This window comes from Branchiostoma floridae, chromosome 6 (assembly GCF_000003815.2).
Source record: "Branchiostoma floridae strain S238N-H82 chromosome 6, Bfl_VNyyK, whole genome shotgun sequence".
In the NCBI taxonomy this organism is placed as follows: domain Eukaryota; kingdom Metazoa; phylum Chordata; class Leptocardii; order Amphioxiformes; family Branchiostomatidae; genus Branchiostoma; species Branchiostoma floridae.
Window position 1 is genome coordinate 15,895,275 of NC_049984.1, and position 18,637 is coordinate 15,913,911.

The window sequence follows — 18,637 nt, forward strand, 5'->3', positions numbered from 1 at the left end:
TGTTTTCGTCGTCACAGACAATGAAATGATTTAGCGGGTATCTCACTGAAGTTGCTGCACGCTGATGTTCTTACCGTGGCCGACCGTTCAACTAGAGCCGAATAAATTACTCTCTTTTTAGTTATACTTGTTTGCTTTGCATTGTATTTCCATCCTTAAGTTAACGGTAACACAAATCAGATTTAGATCGCAGCAATGCCGCCAACGTACTACAGTACAGTGAAATACCCGCTTTATCCTTAAGCTAGCAGGGCTCGAAATACTACTTGTATATGCAGGCCGTAAAATTAGAGCTGTGCCGTTATTTCTGGTGTTTACCTGCACCTAACCTGCACTGGGTTTTATGATACATAAATGTCTTATAATGTACATGTATGTGGATTGTTACCACCTACATGTATAGTGTATGAAACAAAAAATAGCAATGGTTCCTGAACAATTTTAGTATGATCCATACTTCCTAAATTGAGAGTGGTGCAGGTAAAATTTAAATGGTGCAGGTAAGTTTCAATGTTACCTGCACCAGTGCAAGTATATAGGAAAAGTATTTCCTGCCCTGGCTAGTTATATTGCACTGTATTTGACAGAACGTTCGACCGTGTAGAAATAACTAATTTGTCGCCACTGTGGGTACACCACGCCGTTGCCACAACCTCTTTGTGTCAGAATCGCACCGATAATCTCTCATTGATTCTGACGCTTATCGTGATCCTCACGCATCGTTTCATACTGCAGCAATTTATCCAACGTCTGGAAATCCAATTGACATGTGAACCCGATTGTAACATGATCTATCCAGCCTCAAGGAACAGGCTTCGTTGGTATGTTGTTTCTTTAAGAAATTCAATTTTATTTATGCCGTTTTTCTGATAATGTATATTCAGTTTCCTGATATTGCTTCCGGGTTTCTGACAGCCTAACGCCTGCATAAATTCGGCAAAGAGAAAGCCGTTGGAAATCCTGGAACCAGAAAGGTGATGTAAAATCAGAAAACTGCACATATGAAGCAAGTATTGTATATCAAAGTTCATTTGAGTAGGTAACTGGCATAGAATGAGAACAGATAAACTGCACGTTGTTCAGCTAAGAAATTTCATTCACCGTCTCTCTATTTTGTGAGAGTAGTAAAGCAGACCATCTACATCAAGGCATACTTTTTGTTGGGGGCGGGGGGCGGTACCGACTTCTGAAGAGCTAGTGCTGAGGTCACGTGCTTTAAAATCACGTGTCTATAGTACTCGGGACATATAGCTGAAAGAGACCAAGAGATTTCGTCGCAAATTCAGGTGAGTGGAATGTCTTGAGTTGGAGAATAGTTTGTTTCTTTTTTTATTAATATAAAAACAGGAGGCCTATAACTGCGAAGACTGCTAAGGAGGCTTGATATTATGACTAGAAGTTAGAAATGCCACAGCTCCAGCTGTCCACTTGATCATAATCTGATAGAGATGAAGTTATCAATAACTTGTACTTTTGGTTTTTGATTTTGCAAACACATACCATGTGTAGTCTGTAGATATACAATGTAGAGGATGTTGTATGTACTTATTATTCAGGACCTTCCACACATGTATGTTGATTCGATTAACATATGGATGACATCCACACATAAATTTTGTCAGTAGCAAAATAAGCAAAGCAGTTGCAAAAGGAGCAAATATATATGCCCTAAAATGAAAAAGAATAACGGAAAACAGATAATTATGCCAAAGATAATTCAGCGTGAGAGAACAAAATGAAGAATCTATTGTTCGGCATATCATACTCTGTGCGTTTAGTCAGATGCCATACTTTGTACCTCGTAAAACTGTTGTGCAATAAAGTTATTATTATTTGTCAAACCTTCCAGACTGCGTAGATTTCAAAAGGCATTTTTGCCAAACTTTGTTTTCTCATGATCGCCTTTGTTAGGATGTTTACAGAGGATGTCATCGATATAATCAAATCACCATGACCCTATATATAACAGCATGAAAGGAGGCATGTATAAGCAATTTCACGGTTCTGATTACTCATGTTCAGTGACGGGAATTGTGGGTAATATGTCATAGGTGAAGGCCCCTTATTAGAAAACAGTTCTCTTGTCTCGATTGGCATAACAATGTGCAGACGACATTTGTTTATGTCTCAGGGGCTTCACCTTTGACCCATTACCCACAGTTCCAGTCGCTGCAAATGCGTACTCGCAACCATGAATGTGGTCAACAAGAGTTACTGTTTTGCCCTGGGTTCGCGCATAATTACTACATACAGTGCCCAGTATAATACATTAAATATGACGAAGGCCACAGGGAAGCCGATGCGACTGAAATGGTCCACGGCGTCGGCAATGTCCATCCCCGTCATCTTTTTCTTGGATCTGACCAGAGGGTCTGGAAGGGGAAGTCCGACACCCTCTTTCTTGCCGAGAACTTTTCCATTCACGCCGTTTTCTGAGTCACCGTCCATCTGTAAGCAGTATGAAATAGTAGGAATGTTTAGTTGAATGTTGCTGCCTTTGATAGACATTATCTATGCAGTGGACACAAACAGACGCATAGGTCGTAATTAAGAAAAAATGAAATTTTCCTTGATGCACAAGAATAAAGATTCTTTACTTGGGCATGTTTTCTCTATTACTATGTTTCAATGGATTCATAATCAGTCTCATTGTAAAAATCCTATCAGTGGTGAATTGAATGCGTCGTGTGCTTTGTAAAACAAGAGAATGCTCGCAAACCCTGTACGTATATAGTCTCACCCATACCGTATGGACACTGCTATTTTCGACATAAATGAGGGGTGATAAGCAAAACAAGAAGACACTTTGTTGATATCATAGAACATAAAACAAAACGAGATTTTCTTATTTCCCCTTAAATTATTTTTAACCTAATTCATAGGGCCTGTTGATTAGATGGTACCTTTTTTTTAGAATTAGAATATAATACTGAATGATTTTTAATGCACGTGGAGCTAGTGCGTATCAAGGTATTTTCACTTCCAAAAATTATCATCTTTAGAAAAGCATCTGAAGTTTGGTCTAGTTATAAATGATGAAGTGAAAACTCTATTAACAAAGTTTACAGAGACGGTGGGCGCCATAGCCTTCCTGCAACCTATGATCCACTGCTTACTGAGTCACGTGTCCTATCTGCATAAAGTGACGTCACGACAGCAGTGGATTGTTCATTCCTTGACAAAGACAGGTGCTGTTCCGTCGAAACCAGTTCAATAACAAAGTTTACTATAAAGGGTGAACTCATGCACGCGCTTCTGAGGTTCACTTGTAGGTTAATACTACGCGTGATAGGCTTTGAAAAATGAATTCCAACACCACAACAAATGCACTCTCGTGCAAAATCAAGTTCGCTTCTAGTATACCCCATCCAACTCCTGTCAACTAGATCTACACGGACTAATAACTTCGGTGAAACAAGATCTTCATCTAAGTCCTCATTAGTACAAGAGAAACGACTCTTGCAACGCCGACACAGCGTTAAGAGATTTGATATAAATCATGTTAAAATAATAGCGCCCCTCTTGGCTTACCCAGGCCAACTGGGACAACTCTAGCGTAGTCTAAACGTACGAATCTGACTACAGCGGCTTTTTATATTACAATGATAAAGCGGTTGTATTCTTTACTGCCCATTTGGCAAATCCTACCTTCTCCCTTTGATACATATTACCGTAAGCCTTTACGACGCACTAGAATTGATACATAATGAAGATTTATGAGTTTGACTTAGAGCCCGTGCGCCAAAAATGTGCTGCGAATGACAGAGTATGCGTTAAAAGTCTTACTGCATGAACGTTGACTAGAGTCAGTTCGAGAAGAGGTCAAAATGTGAATTTTTGATCGCACTAGGGATACAAAATTAGCGCACCTTTGGGGATTCGTGCTCATAATGGTAATAAAAAGATGAAATTAAGATTCTTGCGATAATCTGTGGAGAGGTGAAAGGTTTGTGGCCATCGGTGTCCTGGTAATTCAAAGCGGAGTTGTTGATTGTAGGAAAGGGACCGTGGAATGTAATTCGGAATTGATTTTCTATCTATCTCGATTGCTCACCCGGATTCTCCTGGAGATGTAGTTCACCGCGGCGAACTCGATGAGAGCCAGGAACACGAAGAGTTGGCAGCCGAGTAACCAGACGTCCACAGCGCGCACGTACGATACTTCCGGCATGGCGATGATTCTCCCACTCTACAAGAAACGAAGCACATGCTGTACCAAATAGCACGAGAATAAGACCTTTGTGGTTAGCTTATGATCCGCCCACTCTACAAGAAACAGCAACAACAACATGCTGTACTAAATAGCACAATGGATGTATACGTACGACCTTTATGGTTCGCTTATGCTCGAATAAGCCAAGATCGAGAACTGGTTATTACAATGAGGGAACTTTCGGATGTAAGAATATGACGTCTTGCTACATCTTCAATGACTAATACCTACTTATGTATAGGTTTTCTTCTTTGTTTTTGTTTGAACCTTTACTCATTCATGAAAGCTCAAATCTGCCTGCCTGCCGCTTTTCATTGAGGTCATGAAGGAAGAGGCAATGGTCAGACAAAGTATTAAAGTTTACATCATTTAAAGCCCTAATGAGTCCATATACACAATTTCAATGTTTCAACTTCTTCTCACTTTTTAAGACAGTTGCGTATGAACACAACGCAAATTTAGACAATTTGATCTCTAGAGAATATATGCCTTTACCTTCCAGCCAAATTTCCACTCATTCGTTGAAGAAAAACTGTTATTAAACCAATGGCATTACTTTTTGACACTTCCATATTAAGAACCAATATTCTGATTCCCGTTAACAGGGTATATGTCGGTGAAGGACTTATCATGTCATGAAAAATTGCAGAGGTCGTCGTGTGCGCTATCCCGAGGGAGGCCAAACAAAGAAGCTTCTAATTCCATTTCGATCTGGGGCCAAGTGATTTATAGCCTCATTTCTTCGAGCCTTGAGATGTTGATCTCTCTATTGGAGATTCACCAACTTCGTAGGACGAAAAGATAGCTGGTTTTGGGGGGAGGATATGATGATGGGTGGTTATGTCTATGAGTAATCCCTCTTTTCTAATCAGGTTGGTTTCGACTAATAAACTGCTATTGATGGGTTACTAACTAAAGGGATCCGTAAGACGGATCGAGTCCATATGAGTTGCACATTGACATTCTATTGGGTAAAGTTTGCGGGGAAGAAATTGGTCTTTACTTTGACCTACCGTTGTACAGCCTGGCTATCTAGCTGAAAATACTACTTTGTTGTCTTCAAAGTCTATCTGAGCTAGATCTACAGAATGATGTCTCGATACGGAACTCGTACGCACCTCTTTTGACTGGTCCCGTACACCATCGTTTTACTAGACGGCGATCTCGCTGCGGCCTTTATTGGAGTTGTGTAACCCTTGCTTTCGTATGAATATCATGCAAAATGTTATAAGAATGACTAAACCTACAACAAAACAAACAAATCGTAATTCACTTTTACCTTCACCAAGAAGTTAACGTTTTTTGTTTGATTGTATGTATGTGTGTAAATACGTATCTGCAAGTGGATGATCGACATAACTCAATATAAGATGAATTATCTTGATACACATGCGGGAAGGTCTTGATGGGATCTCAAAATCGCTAGATAAGTTTTTCTTTATGTACGAAATTTCTTGCATAAGCGCTCTGTCAAGTTTTAGGTCGCAGCGAGGTCCTAGTGTAGCTTAGTGAAATTGGGGCCCTTACTAAAGCCGGGTTCACACGTGCGTATATTCAATCCCGATTGAGGTCCGTATAGAATTCTTCAACAATGAGGAAACATAACATAAATCGCAACCTGGTTAGGACAATCGAAAACCTGTACAACAAGGCAACAAGTGCAGTCCTCCTAAATGGTAGCACTGGAAGATGGTTTCGGACAACAGTTGGTGTGCGGCAGGGTTGCCTTTTGTCCCCCACACTGTTTAATATCTTCTTAGAAAGAATTATGGACGATGCGTTAGAGGACTTTGAAGGCACTGTTACCATAGGCGGCAGACAGGTGACAAACTTACGTTTCGCCGACGACATTGATGGGTTAGCTGGGGAAGAGAGCGAGCTAATAGAATTGGTGGACCGTTTGGACAATGCAGCCACAGCCTTTGGCATGGAAATCAGTGGTGAAAAGACCAAAATAATGACAAACAATACTCACGGTTTCAATGCCACAATCAAACTTGATGAAACAAAGCTAGAGAATGTTGCAAAATTCAAATATTTAGGTTCAATCATATCTGACGAAGGATCCCGTCCAGAAATCTTAGCAAGGTCTGCGCAGACAGTAGCCGCACTAGCTAGGCTCAACACCATATGGAAGGATAAGAACATATGCCTAAGATCCAAAATTAATCTTATGCGTGCCCTAACTCTGTCAATCTACCTGTACGGATGTGAGACCTGGACATTGACAACCGAGTTACAGAAAAGAATCCTCTCAATGGAAATGAGATGCCACAGGAAAATTCTGGGGATTACGTACTTAGACCGTGTCACTAACGAGGAAATCCGCAACAAAGTAGTACAAGCCATAGGACCACATGACAACCTCTTGACAACAGTGAAAAAGCGCAAATTAAGATGGTTTGGTCATGCGGCAAGGTCGTCGCGGTTAACAAAAACAATACTACAAGGGACAGTCCCAGGAAGCCGAAAGAGAGGAAGACAGAAGAAACGATGGGAGGACAACATAAAAGAATGGACCGGGCTGAATTTAGCGGAAGCCATAAGAGCGGCGGAGGATAGAGACAGGTGGAGAAGAATAGTGGACGAAGTCATGGTGCCCCAACGACTCACACAGAGGTCAAGGGATAGGTGAGGTGAGGTGATAGAATTCTTAGCCTCTCCCAGGCTCCTCTTGTCACAGAAGAAAATTGTAGAAATTGGGTAAATATAGACATCCGGCATATTATCTGGATACATTTGTCCAATTTCTATCATTTTTGTGGTGACATGTGGAGCCCAATAGGGGTTAAGACTTGAATATACACGGACGTGTGAACCCACCTTTTACATTTTGTTAAAGTAGCTAATGAATGCGAACCACAACCGAATACACTATAGCAATAAATGACTGCAATACATCTTTTGAGAGGCGGCTTAGTTATACCTTCAAGTTGTGAAAGTGAATGATGTTGCTAGTCCCACCCGTATGTAACAGAGTTTACATGAAACACACGCAATGAAGATTTAAGACGTATTTTCTCGGGTTAAAAGGTTAAAAGCTTCTGATGAAGAATTGAAGGCGTCTCGGCGCGCTAATTATTGTCAATTTTCTTGCGGGAGAGGTCAGATGAAGAACGATCAAAGGTACACCAGCGCAGCTAAGTTATGATGTTGGCTAGCTTCCCATACAACATGATGCACCATATATCTACTAACTAAAGGTTAAGGAATAGGTGTGGATGGCCGTGGTCCAACAAGAGTGAGAGGAAAAAGGAGATTAAGATTGGGCTCTCCAGGAATGAGGAAGTTACATGACGACGTCACTTGGTACGTCCTCTTGCGAGAAGTGGATTCTCGTGAGATTTCACCATGTGACGTCAGTGGGAATCGTCATCATAAGATCACTATGTCTACACTCTACACTGAAGGAGAGACAAGCTCCAATTGGTTTGAAAATTGCATCACAGGTCCTGAGCTCAAATTCAAGGACATTTTAGTTTCGATTTGTCACTATTTGCGACCAATTGATCACGTAATAATCTTTCTAGATCCAATTTTGCGACAGAAGAATTAGATTTCAAGTATTGCTCCTTATAGCATACCAATATTTTACGACAAGGAAACATTACCTGGTGGATTGACGAAGATTGGAACGTTACAATTCTACGCGGATGGCATTTACACGTGCGTGATGTACCTTTATGAGGTGTCCTTGTTTCAATACAAGTTTCCTTGCAAAGTTTCAGCCATGTCGTTTGGGATGGTAAAGTTACAGGATCAAGACAATACGTTGGTGCTTTGATGTCGTTTCAGCAAATATTCAAACATTTACTGGGGCCAACATGGATACGGAACCAGATATTCAGAATGACATGAAAAACTTTCAAAATGGACAAACCAAATAAAGAATAATATGAAAAAATCATGCCCCTAAAGAACCCCTAAAACACATGCAAGGCTCCGAAATTAAAACATACATGACGAAGCACATACGTTTTGGATTTGTAATTTCAAATGATCGATTGCTAACTGTAATGGTATGTAATTCTACGTTATCTATCTATTTTCCTCTCTTGAAAGAGTAGCCGGTACCCAGGATATACGTCAATATTTCATCATCCAAACACAATCAGCCGTACCTGAGTGATCATTGTGAGTACAGTTGTGACGCCGAGTCCTGTCCTTGCCGGGGCAGACTCCATGTTGATCCAGAAGGACACCCATGACATTGCCACGATGCTCATGGACGGGATGTAGGTCTGCAGGAGATGGTAGGACAGCCGCCGGGTCAGGGTGAAGCGCAGCTCTCCGGTCGTAAACACGCTGTCTCCGTGTACAACTAAGTAATAATAATGATAATAATAATAAGAAGTTATGAAAAACCTGAACTTTACCTAACCAGCACTAAAGACAGTGAATACTTACCCAAATTTTTGTGTGACTCCGCCAGCTTTGTTCACTGAAGCTTTCGGGACGTGATGTCGAAACCACGTGACTACAGCAGCGGGTCGTTGGTGCCAGATAACCTGTGTCGGCCCCCGCCTGGGTTCAGTGACCTACAATCTGCTGCTGCAGTCTGGTGATTCCGACGTTACGCCCCGGAAGCTACACAATGCGTACATTCTGTGAACAAGGCCAAAGGAGTACACGAAAGAAATTGGGTAATTCCCAGCTTTCTTTTGTGTTGGCTAGTTTTGTCATTTACCAACACAGTTTCATTTCATGATGATAATAAGTTTATTGTTGATATATGTCCGAGGGCTAAGAATGATAGCCGCAGTGGTATACTACATCTAGGTTATACTACTACAATTCAAAATATAGATCGAGCTAGTTTGATTGGGTCGACGGTCTGACTTCTTCTTTTGGGGTAGTGGAAAGCGAATTTACCAACTTATCCCATATCACAAGGGTTCATTGACTTTAACGAATAAATAGTAGTCTAAGAATTGTTTTCTGGTGGCCAGGGATAGTGGGAGAGTAAAAATGAACTTTTGATGTGAGGGTGAATAATGAGTTTCGTTACTTTCCTATAACATCATAAAACGGACAATTAGAGATGAAGTTACTTTCGTCTTTCATTGCATTAGAGAAGCGTTATTTAGACATTCTCTCCAGTACAGGTAGTGTTATATTTCACCCTTTTGGGTTTCAAAACAGTGGTCACTAACTTTTATGTCAGAAAGTTTGACATATTTCAATACACAATATTGTATCTTACATTTCCTATAAAATCCCAGCTTATTACAACTATCAATAGACAAATTATAGCGGAGGGTTTGAATGTGCGTGTCTGAAAGGCCTTGTCCTAAATACAAAGTATGACACGATGGACGAAGTAACCTTTCCTTCTATCACGCTTGAGAGATAAAATCAACCATAGGTCATAACTTAGGTACGGTAACGTTCTTTCCGTGTTGATGAGATCATCAGTCTTTGCTAAAACTTAATGAATGCCCCAGACGAACTTTCATCACTACCGTAGTTTGTCAAAAGTTGGACGCACGCATGAAGTGAAGAAAAAGAGCGTTAAAGGTTAAAAGTAAACGGACGTCGATGAAGGTTAGACATCTAGGTAATAAGATACATAGTACAAAATTTACTGAAGCAACGGGATGTGATTTGGGAGGGGGCGGTCCAGCGTTTCAGGTGGCATACACTACCTATAGTCAGAGACTGAAAATGACAGCAGATTCACCAGGTTTTTAACTAAAAGCTATGTATCCTTATGCAAATGATGTACAGACAAATTTTAGATATCCCAATAGGTCCCATATCTGATTCCTTCCCGTTGACTGATCTTTACAATCTACTGAGTCAGGATAGATTGGGGATGTTCCCCGCTGAGATCATCCGGCGTCCATCTGAAGTGGACACTCTAGAGTCCACGTGCGGCTTTCCGAGAAGCGGTGAATTCAAAACTCAAATGAATAATACGTACATCCATTTACACTTTAAAGCAGTAGGGGTGGTCACCGCTTCTATTTTGCTGCCGGGTCCCGGGTTGATTTTAACCCGACCTGATAGATTCGGGGACACGCCCAAAGTGCAAAAACAGTCTGTGAACTGCGCACGGGAGGGCCACCTTTTCCAATGGGGACCTAAGCCATTAGGAGTAGCCTAGAATCCTTACTACTCTACTTTCAGTTAATCACAAAAGAAAATAACTTATGGCTGTACACTTCTTCCTGTTCTAAGAAGGTCACGCAGCCTCTTCTGTTATCTTGTAGTAAAAAGAGGTTTTGATGAATTGAACGTAACAAACACGTGGCAATTCATGCCGGTAGTCAATCAAGGCGACCTTTGAGGCAAAATCAGGGCATCCGAGAAAACCCATATAACGAGTTCACAGCCCACTCTGTCAGCAATCTGGGCCGAAAGCACCACGTTTTCTCATTAGGACTTGTAGGCTTCTTTTTACCAATTCAGACATCATTAATCATTTGGTGAATTTACAATGGGGCGGTAAGACTCTCATTGTACTAGACGGCGATGTTGATACGACCTTATTGCGACCTATGTTGGATTTGTATAACCTCATAATTAGAAAATCACGAACAATGTAAAAGTATAACTAACTTGAAAAGACACCAGAACTCACAAAGCGTAGAAATATCCATTTTTATCTATGAATGTCTTTGAAGTTTTTTTGTCAAATTGCTCGGTCGTAAGGCGGTCACAGCGAAGTTGCCGCCCTATAGGCCGTTGTGGAATAGGGTGTAACAAATAACTGTCATTACTTCTTGATACTTTTCGGAAGGGATACTCATTGATTTAGGAACAGTTGACGCTATCCACGTCGATGTAGGTCATATATCTAGGTAATAAAATACGCTAGTCTAAAGAGACAACATTAACGAGAAAACATTAGCTCCTGTACTCAAACAGCAGGAGCTAATTCCCTCGTTTGCATCGGCTGTCTTGACTTTGTCTTACTTTTGTTTCCTATTGGACTACCTTAACTTTGTCTTCATCTCCTTTACATATGAATTATTCATAAAGCATACAACCTGCTACGGATCTGCTCAGTATCACTGGGGATAGTGGATATTACCTGAAACGTCTGGCCATTTCCAAAATCATATTCATTTTTCGAGAAACTGCTATTTGGGTTGATTCTATCATTTTGAAAAATTCAATACAGGCGTTGATGGCATTTGTAGAGAGAGGTATATTTACCATACGCCAGGCTTTCACAATCCTCTGAAGTATTGTTCATACACATGCCGCCGAAGTAGTTGCAGTTCCTGCACTCCTGGGTTGTAATTTTCTCCACACTCGTGCACTGCTTACGGAGACAGTCCTCCGACATATGATAGTCGCACACGCCTCCCTCGTACACACAAATGGCCTCTGAAAAATCGAAACGTACGACTTGAGTTAGAGCTTACGCACACGTGCCAATTACTGAGAAAATATCCACCCTCCCTGTCGGGTTTAGTTTATTACAAGGTGAGTTTCCACTCACTTCGCTTGCCATTATATGTAGTGTTTGTCCCTTGTGAAATTAGTGTTCCGTGTGCTGAATATGGCTTGCGTGAATCTGATTGTATCTGCAAAATAGGCAGTTATACTGAACTTGAACAGTATCATATTTGACAAAGTGAATAATGTGAGCTTGTGTAAAAGGTCGTGAAGTTTATAGAATGCGCATACTTATAAAATACAGTCATACCTGATCAGATAACCACGTGGCGTAAGCAAAAACCTACATTCACAAGTAGAAGTGGGTACCGGTATAGAAAATTCAGGTCGAGGTACGGTTCAGGTCCAGAGGATTAGGTCCAGGTCCGGACCTGAACCTGGACCTAATTGTCTTGTAAACAAAGCGTATTTTACCAGTACACCGTACCGGTACCGGTACCCCAGTCACAAGCCATATCAAAACAGTTCCGTCTAATTTTGGCAGTTATGGCCCTCTGCTAAGCAACCAACTGTCGCTCCACCAGCAACCGTTTTGTACAGTCCCTACGGGGCATTCATACCCATTCAACGACCAAAATTGATTGACAAGCTGCACACAGCCCATCAGCGGCCATTTTGAAATGGGGATTCCTGCAGGCGCTAGCCTGATAACCACAAGGTACATGTTTTACCACCACCAGCCATACTGATGGTGGTATATATCTCACTTGACTTGCGTTACGCTTGCGTCGCTGCGGAGTTTGAAAGGTACCAAGCGAATTTCATTATTTTGTCATCTTCTAAGTCATACCTTAACGTAGTACGCAATATCTAAAATAGAAAACAAAATCAGACAAAATAAGAAAACAGAGACGCAGTGAACGAACACCGCTGTGACGAAAGCTTGACGCAAGTCCACCGTTAGCAATAGCCTTACCCTGTCAGTATACTTTTCCCTTAATGATAAATGCACCCCAAAGAGGTGTCATGGTGCCACACCACTATGATACATTGTATTATCGATTATGTACTAATCATCCGGCAATGTTTTTCTCATATATCTGTCCCTTGAGTCGTTACTAAGATTAGGTCTGACTATAAGACTAGTTCACCTTTATCCGCGGGGTAACCCATATCCGTTGTTTCCTGATAGCTGGGTATCTAGAGATATTACGTCGACGGACCTTGGTTTCAGACTACAATAGTTTGAAAATATTGTGGTTTGATGCAACAACAGATGCAGGTTATCCATTGTTTTAAAAAATGCGGTTTGATAAAACAACGGATATAGGTCACCCTGCGGATAAAGGTTCGGCCAAAACGTTACCTGGAGAAACAAGAGAGTTGACATAGGCGAAAGTCTCCACGCTCTCCAGTTTAAGTTGAGAATGAAGACCCGAGGTACGGGTTACCACCGGAGTTTCACCCGGGAACCAGTAAGTATCCCAACCCCACAGGACCCTCACGCCTCCTCCTGCAATGGAAAGAAACAGAAAGGAATACGTTTCAATAAAATCATAGAGAAACTAGTATACAATATCTCTTATTAAGGATATAACGTCCGTGTTATTGCTTTTTGATCTAGCAATACCACGCTAGCGTGCGTTTTTATTGGTACAATATATATAAGGATGCAGTTATTGAAAAATGTTCACCTTTCGTATGCTATCGTTCGTTCGAAGCTTTGTAATACCCAGTGACATATATAGCCAGTAGGTCAAGTTTCCTTTCCATTTCAGTAGCAGGGTATATGTTTTTAGGGAGGGGCTTTAACGTGCTCACGGTACCTCCTCGAACACGGGATCTCAGTATTACATCCATTCCGAAAGACGGGTACAGCCCCAACCGACATAACCTACCTGGGATTGAACTCTATCTATCTATCTAATATAATCTATCTATCTATATATATATATATATATATATATATATATATATATATATATATATATATATATATATATATATATATATATATATATATATATATATATATATATATATATATATATACAGGAAGAAGTGTACAGCCACAATGTGTGTGTGTGTGTGTGTGTGTGTGTGTGTGTATCCTGTACAATGATATATTCTTTTGTCCCATACTTTAAAAGTCTATTTACATACACTTCATAACATCGCGACACAGTAAGCTATCATAACGTGCTAAACAATATTAGAGATGGAATGGGTTTAACTCGTCCGGTTCCCAAAATCACAATGTATAAAGTTGAAGATGGGAGATTTGATTGAGGTTAGATACCTCTGATTACTGGCCATTACGATAAATGGAATCCATCGAACTGGAACAACTCAATTGTTTTTGTACAATGATGAGCATGCTAGCAGTAATTACCATTACGTAATTATTCATAAAAATTATAAACTATGATAGAAAAATCAAATATTGAAGATCAACATGATTTTTAAACTTCCCCATACGCTTGCGAGAACTACAAAGGCAGTTGAAGAATTCACAAGTCTAGGAAATATTTCATATTTTGTTGAGTCATATGCACCGAAATCTGTTCTTAATGCAACTCAATAACCATTGGGAACCGTGATGGTACGCGTGGGGCCATAATTTTGCTTTTATTACTCCCTATCAGTAGAATGCGTCAGGAGAAACGTCGCGTAACGCGTTCCAACAGGTTTTATGATCATCTTTGATAGAATTCCAAGATGGCCCTTGTATCTATGGCAATTGGTTTTTACCGCAGAACGAATTTCATCAATCATTGCGCCTATGTAACGCTCCTGTAACAGATTTTCAAAGGCGTTATGAAGAAGATATATGGATAAAGAACAACACTTTCAGCGTGATGGCAATGGTAACCGCATAGCCTGCCATTATAAAATCCCTAGTGTTACTCTCTAACACACTAAATGTAAATTGGAATGAAGCAGAGCGGTCATCAATGGTAGTGAATATACATAGAAAGCGTCAATAGAACGTGGCGTATTAAGTCGTGTTTTTCACGTATATTTCAGTATGATATTCCTCCTGTAGTTGCCAAATTATTTGTCAGAAAAATATCACTGTTGCAACACTGACCAAGCATTCATTAGAAACTGTGATGAATAACTACAACATATAACTGACTAATATAAACGCCTGATAACACATTGCGACAGAGTACAATTCTGCTGAAGTGTTAAAAAGTGTGTAGTTATTGTTGACTTTGTCACTAAAAACTGAAAATATGTCCGAATTCACCCTTACGTTATGGTAGAGCACTGTTTGGTTCACACGTGCGTATATATACTGAAGTCCGTATGAGGCACGTATTGAAATCTTAGCATATACCAGGCTCCACAGGTTGCTGGAAAAATAGTAAAAGAATTGGGCTAAACAGATATAAACAGATAATCGGACAGCTAGCTCCTCGGGCATATCATGCATCTATACAAATTTTGTCCAATTCCTGCTAGTTTTTCCAGCGACCCGTGGAGCCTGGTAGAGGCTAAGACCCCCATACGGACCTCATACGTACGTGAATACATTCCGCACGTGTGAACATACCATTTTTTCTGCTCTAATTATGGGTTCGCAGAACATTAAACTGATTCGGAAGTTCAGTGTTACGTCGTACTTCATCGCTGACAATGACAAAGGGCAATGGATTTTCCGTGTAAAAGTTTGTACTTGATGAATGACTGGGGACGCACACACAATGGACTGGAACAGTTCCTGATGGGGTCCTGACGCCTCTAATTTAACGCCTGTACTAATTGTTAATGGTAGAATCATGCTTTGGGATCGAATGTCTACTCTAACTTACCAATACCAATACTTTAGGTAGAAAGAGGCTTTTTCTTCGATATACGATCCCTTTAAGGTGCCCTACTTTTGGGTCTCGAGGTTGCTGTAAAACGATGTCCACTGTAACTTACCAATACCAATACTTGAGGTTTAAAGAGGTTTCTTCTTCAATATACGATCCCTTTGAAGTGCCATACTTTTGTGTCTCGAGGTTGCTGTCAAAACCATGTCGACTGTAACTTACCTATACCAATACTTGAGGTAGAAAGAGGTTTCTTCTTCAATATACGATCCCCTTTGAGGTGCCATACTTTTGGGTCTCGAGGTTGCTGTAAAACCCTGACTTCTTCTGATAGTGCGGCGTATTTTTTGTGGTCTAACGAGATGTTCTTTAAGACCAAATGTTACCTGGCGCACTTGAAAAAGGATATGGTAGTTCAGTGACCACGAGCACACAAACTTCAGTACACATTATGATCTACACCACTCGTATGATTGAAAACTATCATTGACAAGTATTAAAAGAATGTGATAAGTACAAATTGAACCATTGTTATATTCTAAATCCAATAACACAACCAATGAAAATTCTATTTTCGTATATGCGTATTTTGTTTTTACCTACATTTAAGAAAAACAACAATTTAAGGACTGATAATGTGTCTCTGCGTTTCTGTTTACTACTCCTACACAAGTTGCTTTAGCTCTCACTTGGCTTCGTTGTGCCCATATATGTATTTCCATCTTCCATGTATTAATTTTTATTTATGATTTATTGTTCAATAAACTAGTTGCGAAGACATAAAAAAATCGATCCATACAGCGCAGGTGGCCTTGATGTCAAATCTTAATGGGATGAATTCACCACCGTACGAGACATGGAATCGCCTCGGCTAGCTGATTTACTCAACCAATGCACCGAAATGTAAATACAGAAGAGGGGAGGTCAGCGACTTTCAATCAAACCGATCGTACAATGGCTCTCTAGGGGTACTTCGATGATTCGGGTCATCAACCTTTTTAGAATCGTAAAATAGACATGTTGATGAGACACTTTGAAATTTGTCAATTTACAACCGAATGTGTCGTTTGCTTGGAATGTGGTGGCATTAGGACGCACTTATTGCCACCATATTACCATATTGATAGGCTGCACAAATTACTATTATTACTATACTATAAGTCATAACAAAAACGTGTGAATTGTATCTCTGTACACCCACACTGAGATCTCGTAATTTTGACTTGGTATATCTTATGCATATAATTTGAAATTGTACATTTGTAATATATATTTTTTAATATTGGAGAATACTATAAGCTTGTTTTTATTGCCTTCATTTTTGTTGGCATTCGTTAGTAAAACAGATCAAATCCAGGATTCAGATAGATAACTTCTAGTCCTTAGGGATGATATGTGCACAGCAGGTCAATACCCCCGCGAACACTATCTACCAGGTCTCAGCTGTTTTCCCTTAATGACCGCTATTATCGTAAACTGTCCACGAGGAATCTCAAATGTTTCCGACATGATTACCAATATATAGACTATTTGATCAAATCTGAAAACGAAAGGTTCGTATCTTCATTGTTTTGTATTGTTGTCACATTCTATTATCACATTATTATATAATATATTCTTTGATTATGAAAAGCTTTGCTTGGTACCAAGAAGAAGGGGATAGTACAAGCCAAAAACGTTTTTCCCTCCTCCTGCACCTGTTCTATCTATTGTATATCGTATTATGTATTATCTTTTCTCTTGTTGAGCAAAACGCATAAAAAAAATACGGTCTATTACGCAATACATAATGTGGGTTTCCTAACAAAGGCCAATTCCAAAAGCACACGATATTTCAAATATATGTGCAAACATTATGTGTAACAGTAACTCTCAATAATTCCTCCATCTGTTCTATAGATCAAGCGTAAAATTTATTTGACTACTGTCATAACTTTTATACGATTGACGTTACTTTATAAAAGCATAAAGTCATATCCGGAAGGGCCATAATTATATCAATAGATTATCATATCAATATGTATAAACATTTATTAGACTTACGGATATGAAAGAGTAAGCTGCACTTCTGTCTGTCCAACGGGTAGGCTTGCAGTTGCATCAGACACGTGATTTTCATAGTATGCCTGTATTCAGCAAAAAAAGAGAACACAAGTCTCAGAAAGTGTACGACACGTATATCTTACCACCACCGGGGATGCAAACTGTAAATCTAAAGTACTGATGACTGACACTAGACAAAGCAATAACCCTGAACCGTGGATCTCATCTCATGCACAAATACAGGTTTAGGGGAAACATAAAGGATTAAAGAAAACGTACACGAAAAGAGACCACAAGTCTCAGAAAGTGCACTACACGTATGACTTACCACACCTTGAAGATGGAAACTGCGAGATTGTAAATATAAAGTACTGATGACTGGTATTACACAAAGTGATAAACTTAAACCATGGATCTCATACATGCACGTTCAGAGGAAATATAAAGGATTACAGAAAACGTAAACGAAAAGAGAACACACGTCTCAGAAAGTGCACAATGCTAACTGCGTTGTTGTAAATCTAAAGTACTGATGACTGGCATTACAAAAAGAAAGAAACCTAAACCATGGATCTCATCCCATGCATACGTTCAAAGGAAATGTAAAGGATTAAAGAAAGCGCAAAGTTTGGAATGGTGCATTCATAATGTTATATCGTCACGAAGTGTTTCCCATCAATATTCATGTACTTCACTTTATTACCTCAAGTGTTTCCCATCAATATTCATGTACTTCACTTTATTACCTCAATGTAATATTCAAAGTATGGCTATGCGTATTCGTTTTGTGCATAAGATCAGGAATCCCCCAACAACAACTTGGCAAACCTAGACATCTTGGCATGCATCTTTTGCTTCAAATTCATTGTTCGTTGACACAGATCACCCAAGCCCATAAAGACCTTACACCTAATGTGATAGTGCGGTTGGCCTAAAAAATAAAGCCTTCTAAATAAGGAAAGATATAATCTTTTTATGATTTTTTTTCGGTCCAAGCTGAAGCGACATTGCACTCGAAGGGAGGGTAGGTTAATGGCTTTGAAATTACACCCTTTGCGTTCATTGACCCAGATCACGTTTCTGAGATATTACCTTAATGGTTCCTGCCAGCTCTTGAGGCTAGATGAACACACGCCTGTATGTTACACGGAGAGCCGCCTCATTTAACATCGTAAAAGATAGTGGGTAATTTTCACATAAAGTTCACAGGACG

At 39.9% G+C, this 18,637-nt stretch overlaps 1 protein-coding gene across 1 annotated transcript in view; it reads right to left on the reverse strand.

Moving 5' to 3' along the window:
* Positions 1–520: 520 nt before the first annotated feature.
* The window catches only part of LOC118417064 (glycine receptor subunit alphaZ1-like), a 31,879-nt gene continuing 13,762 nt past the window's right edge, over positions 521–18,637 (reverse strand). Inside the window, exons 5-10 of the mRNA XM_035822432.1 lie at positions 17,425–17,507; positions 12,927–13,073; positions 11,375–11,548; positions 8,335–8,534; positions 4,055–4,189; positions 521–2,448 (exon numbers count right to left, since the gene is read on the reverse strand). Coding sequence (XP_035678325.1) covers positions 2,212–2,448; positions 4,055–4,189; positions 8,335–8,534; positions 11,375–11,548; positions 12,927–13,073; positions 17,425–17,507 — 976 coding nt within the window. The 3' untranslated portion in view covers positions 521–2,211. The remainder of the gene's footprint in view (positions 2,449–4,054; positions 4,190–8,334; positions 8,535–11,374; positions 11,549–12,926; positions 13,074–17,424; positions 17,508–18,637) is intronic.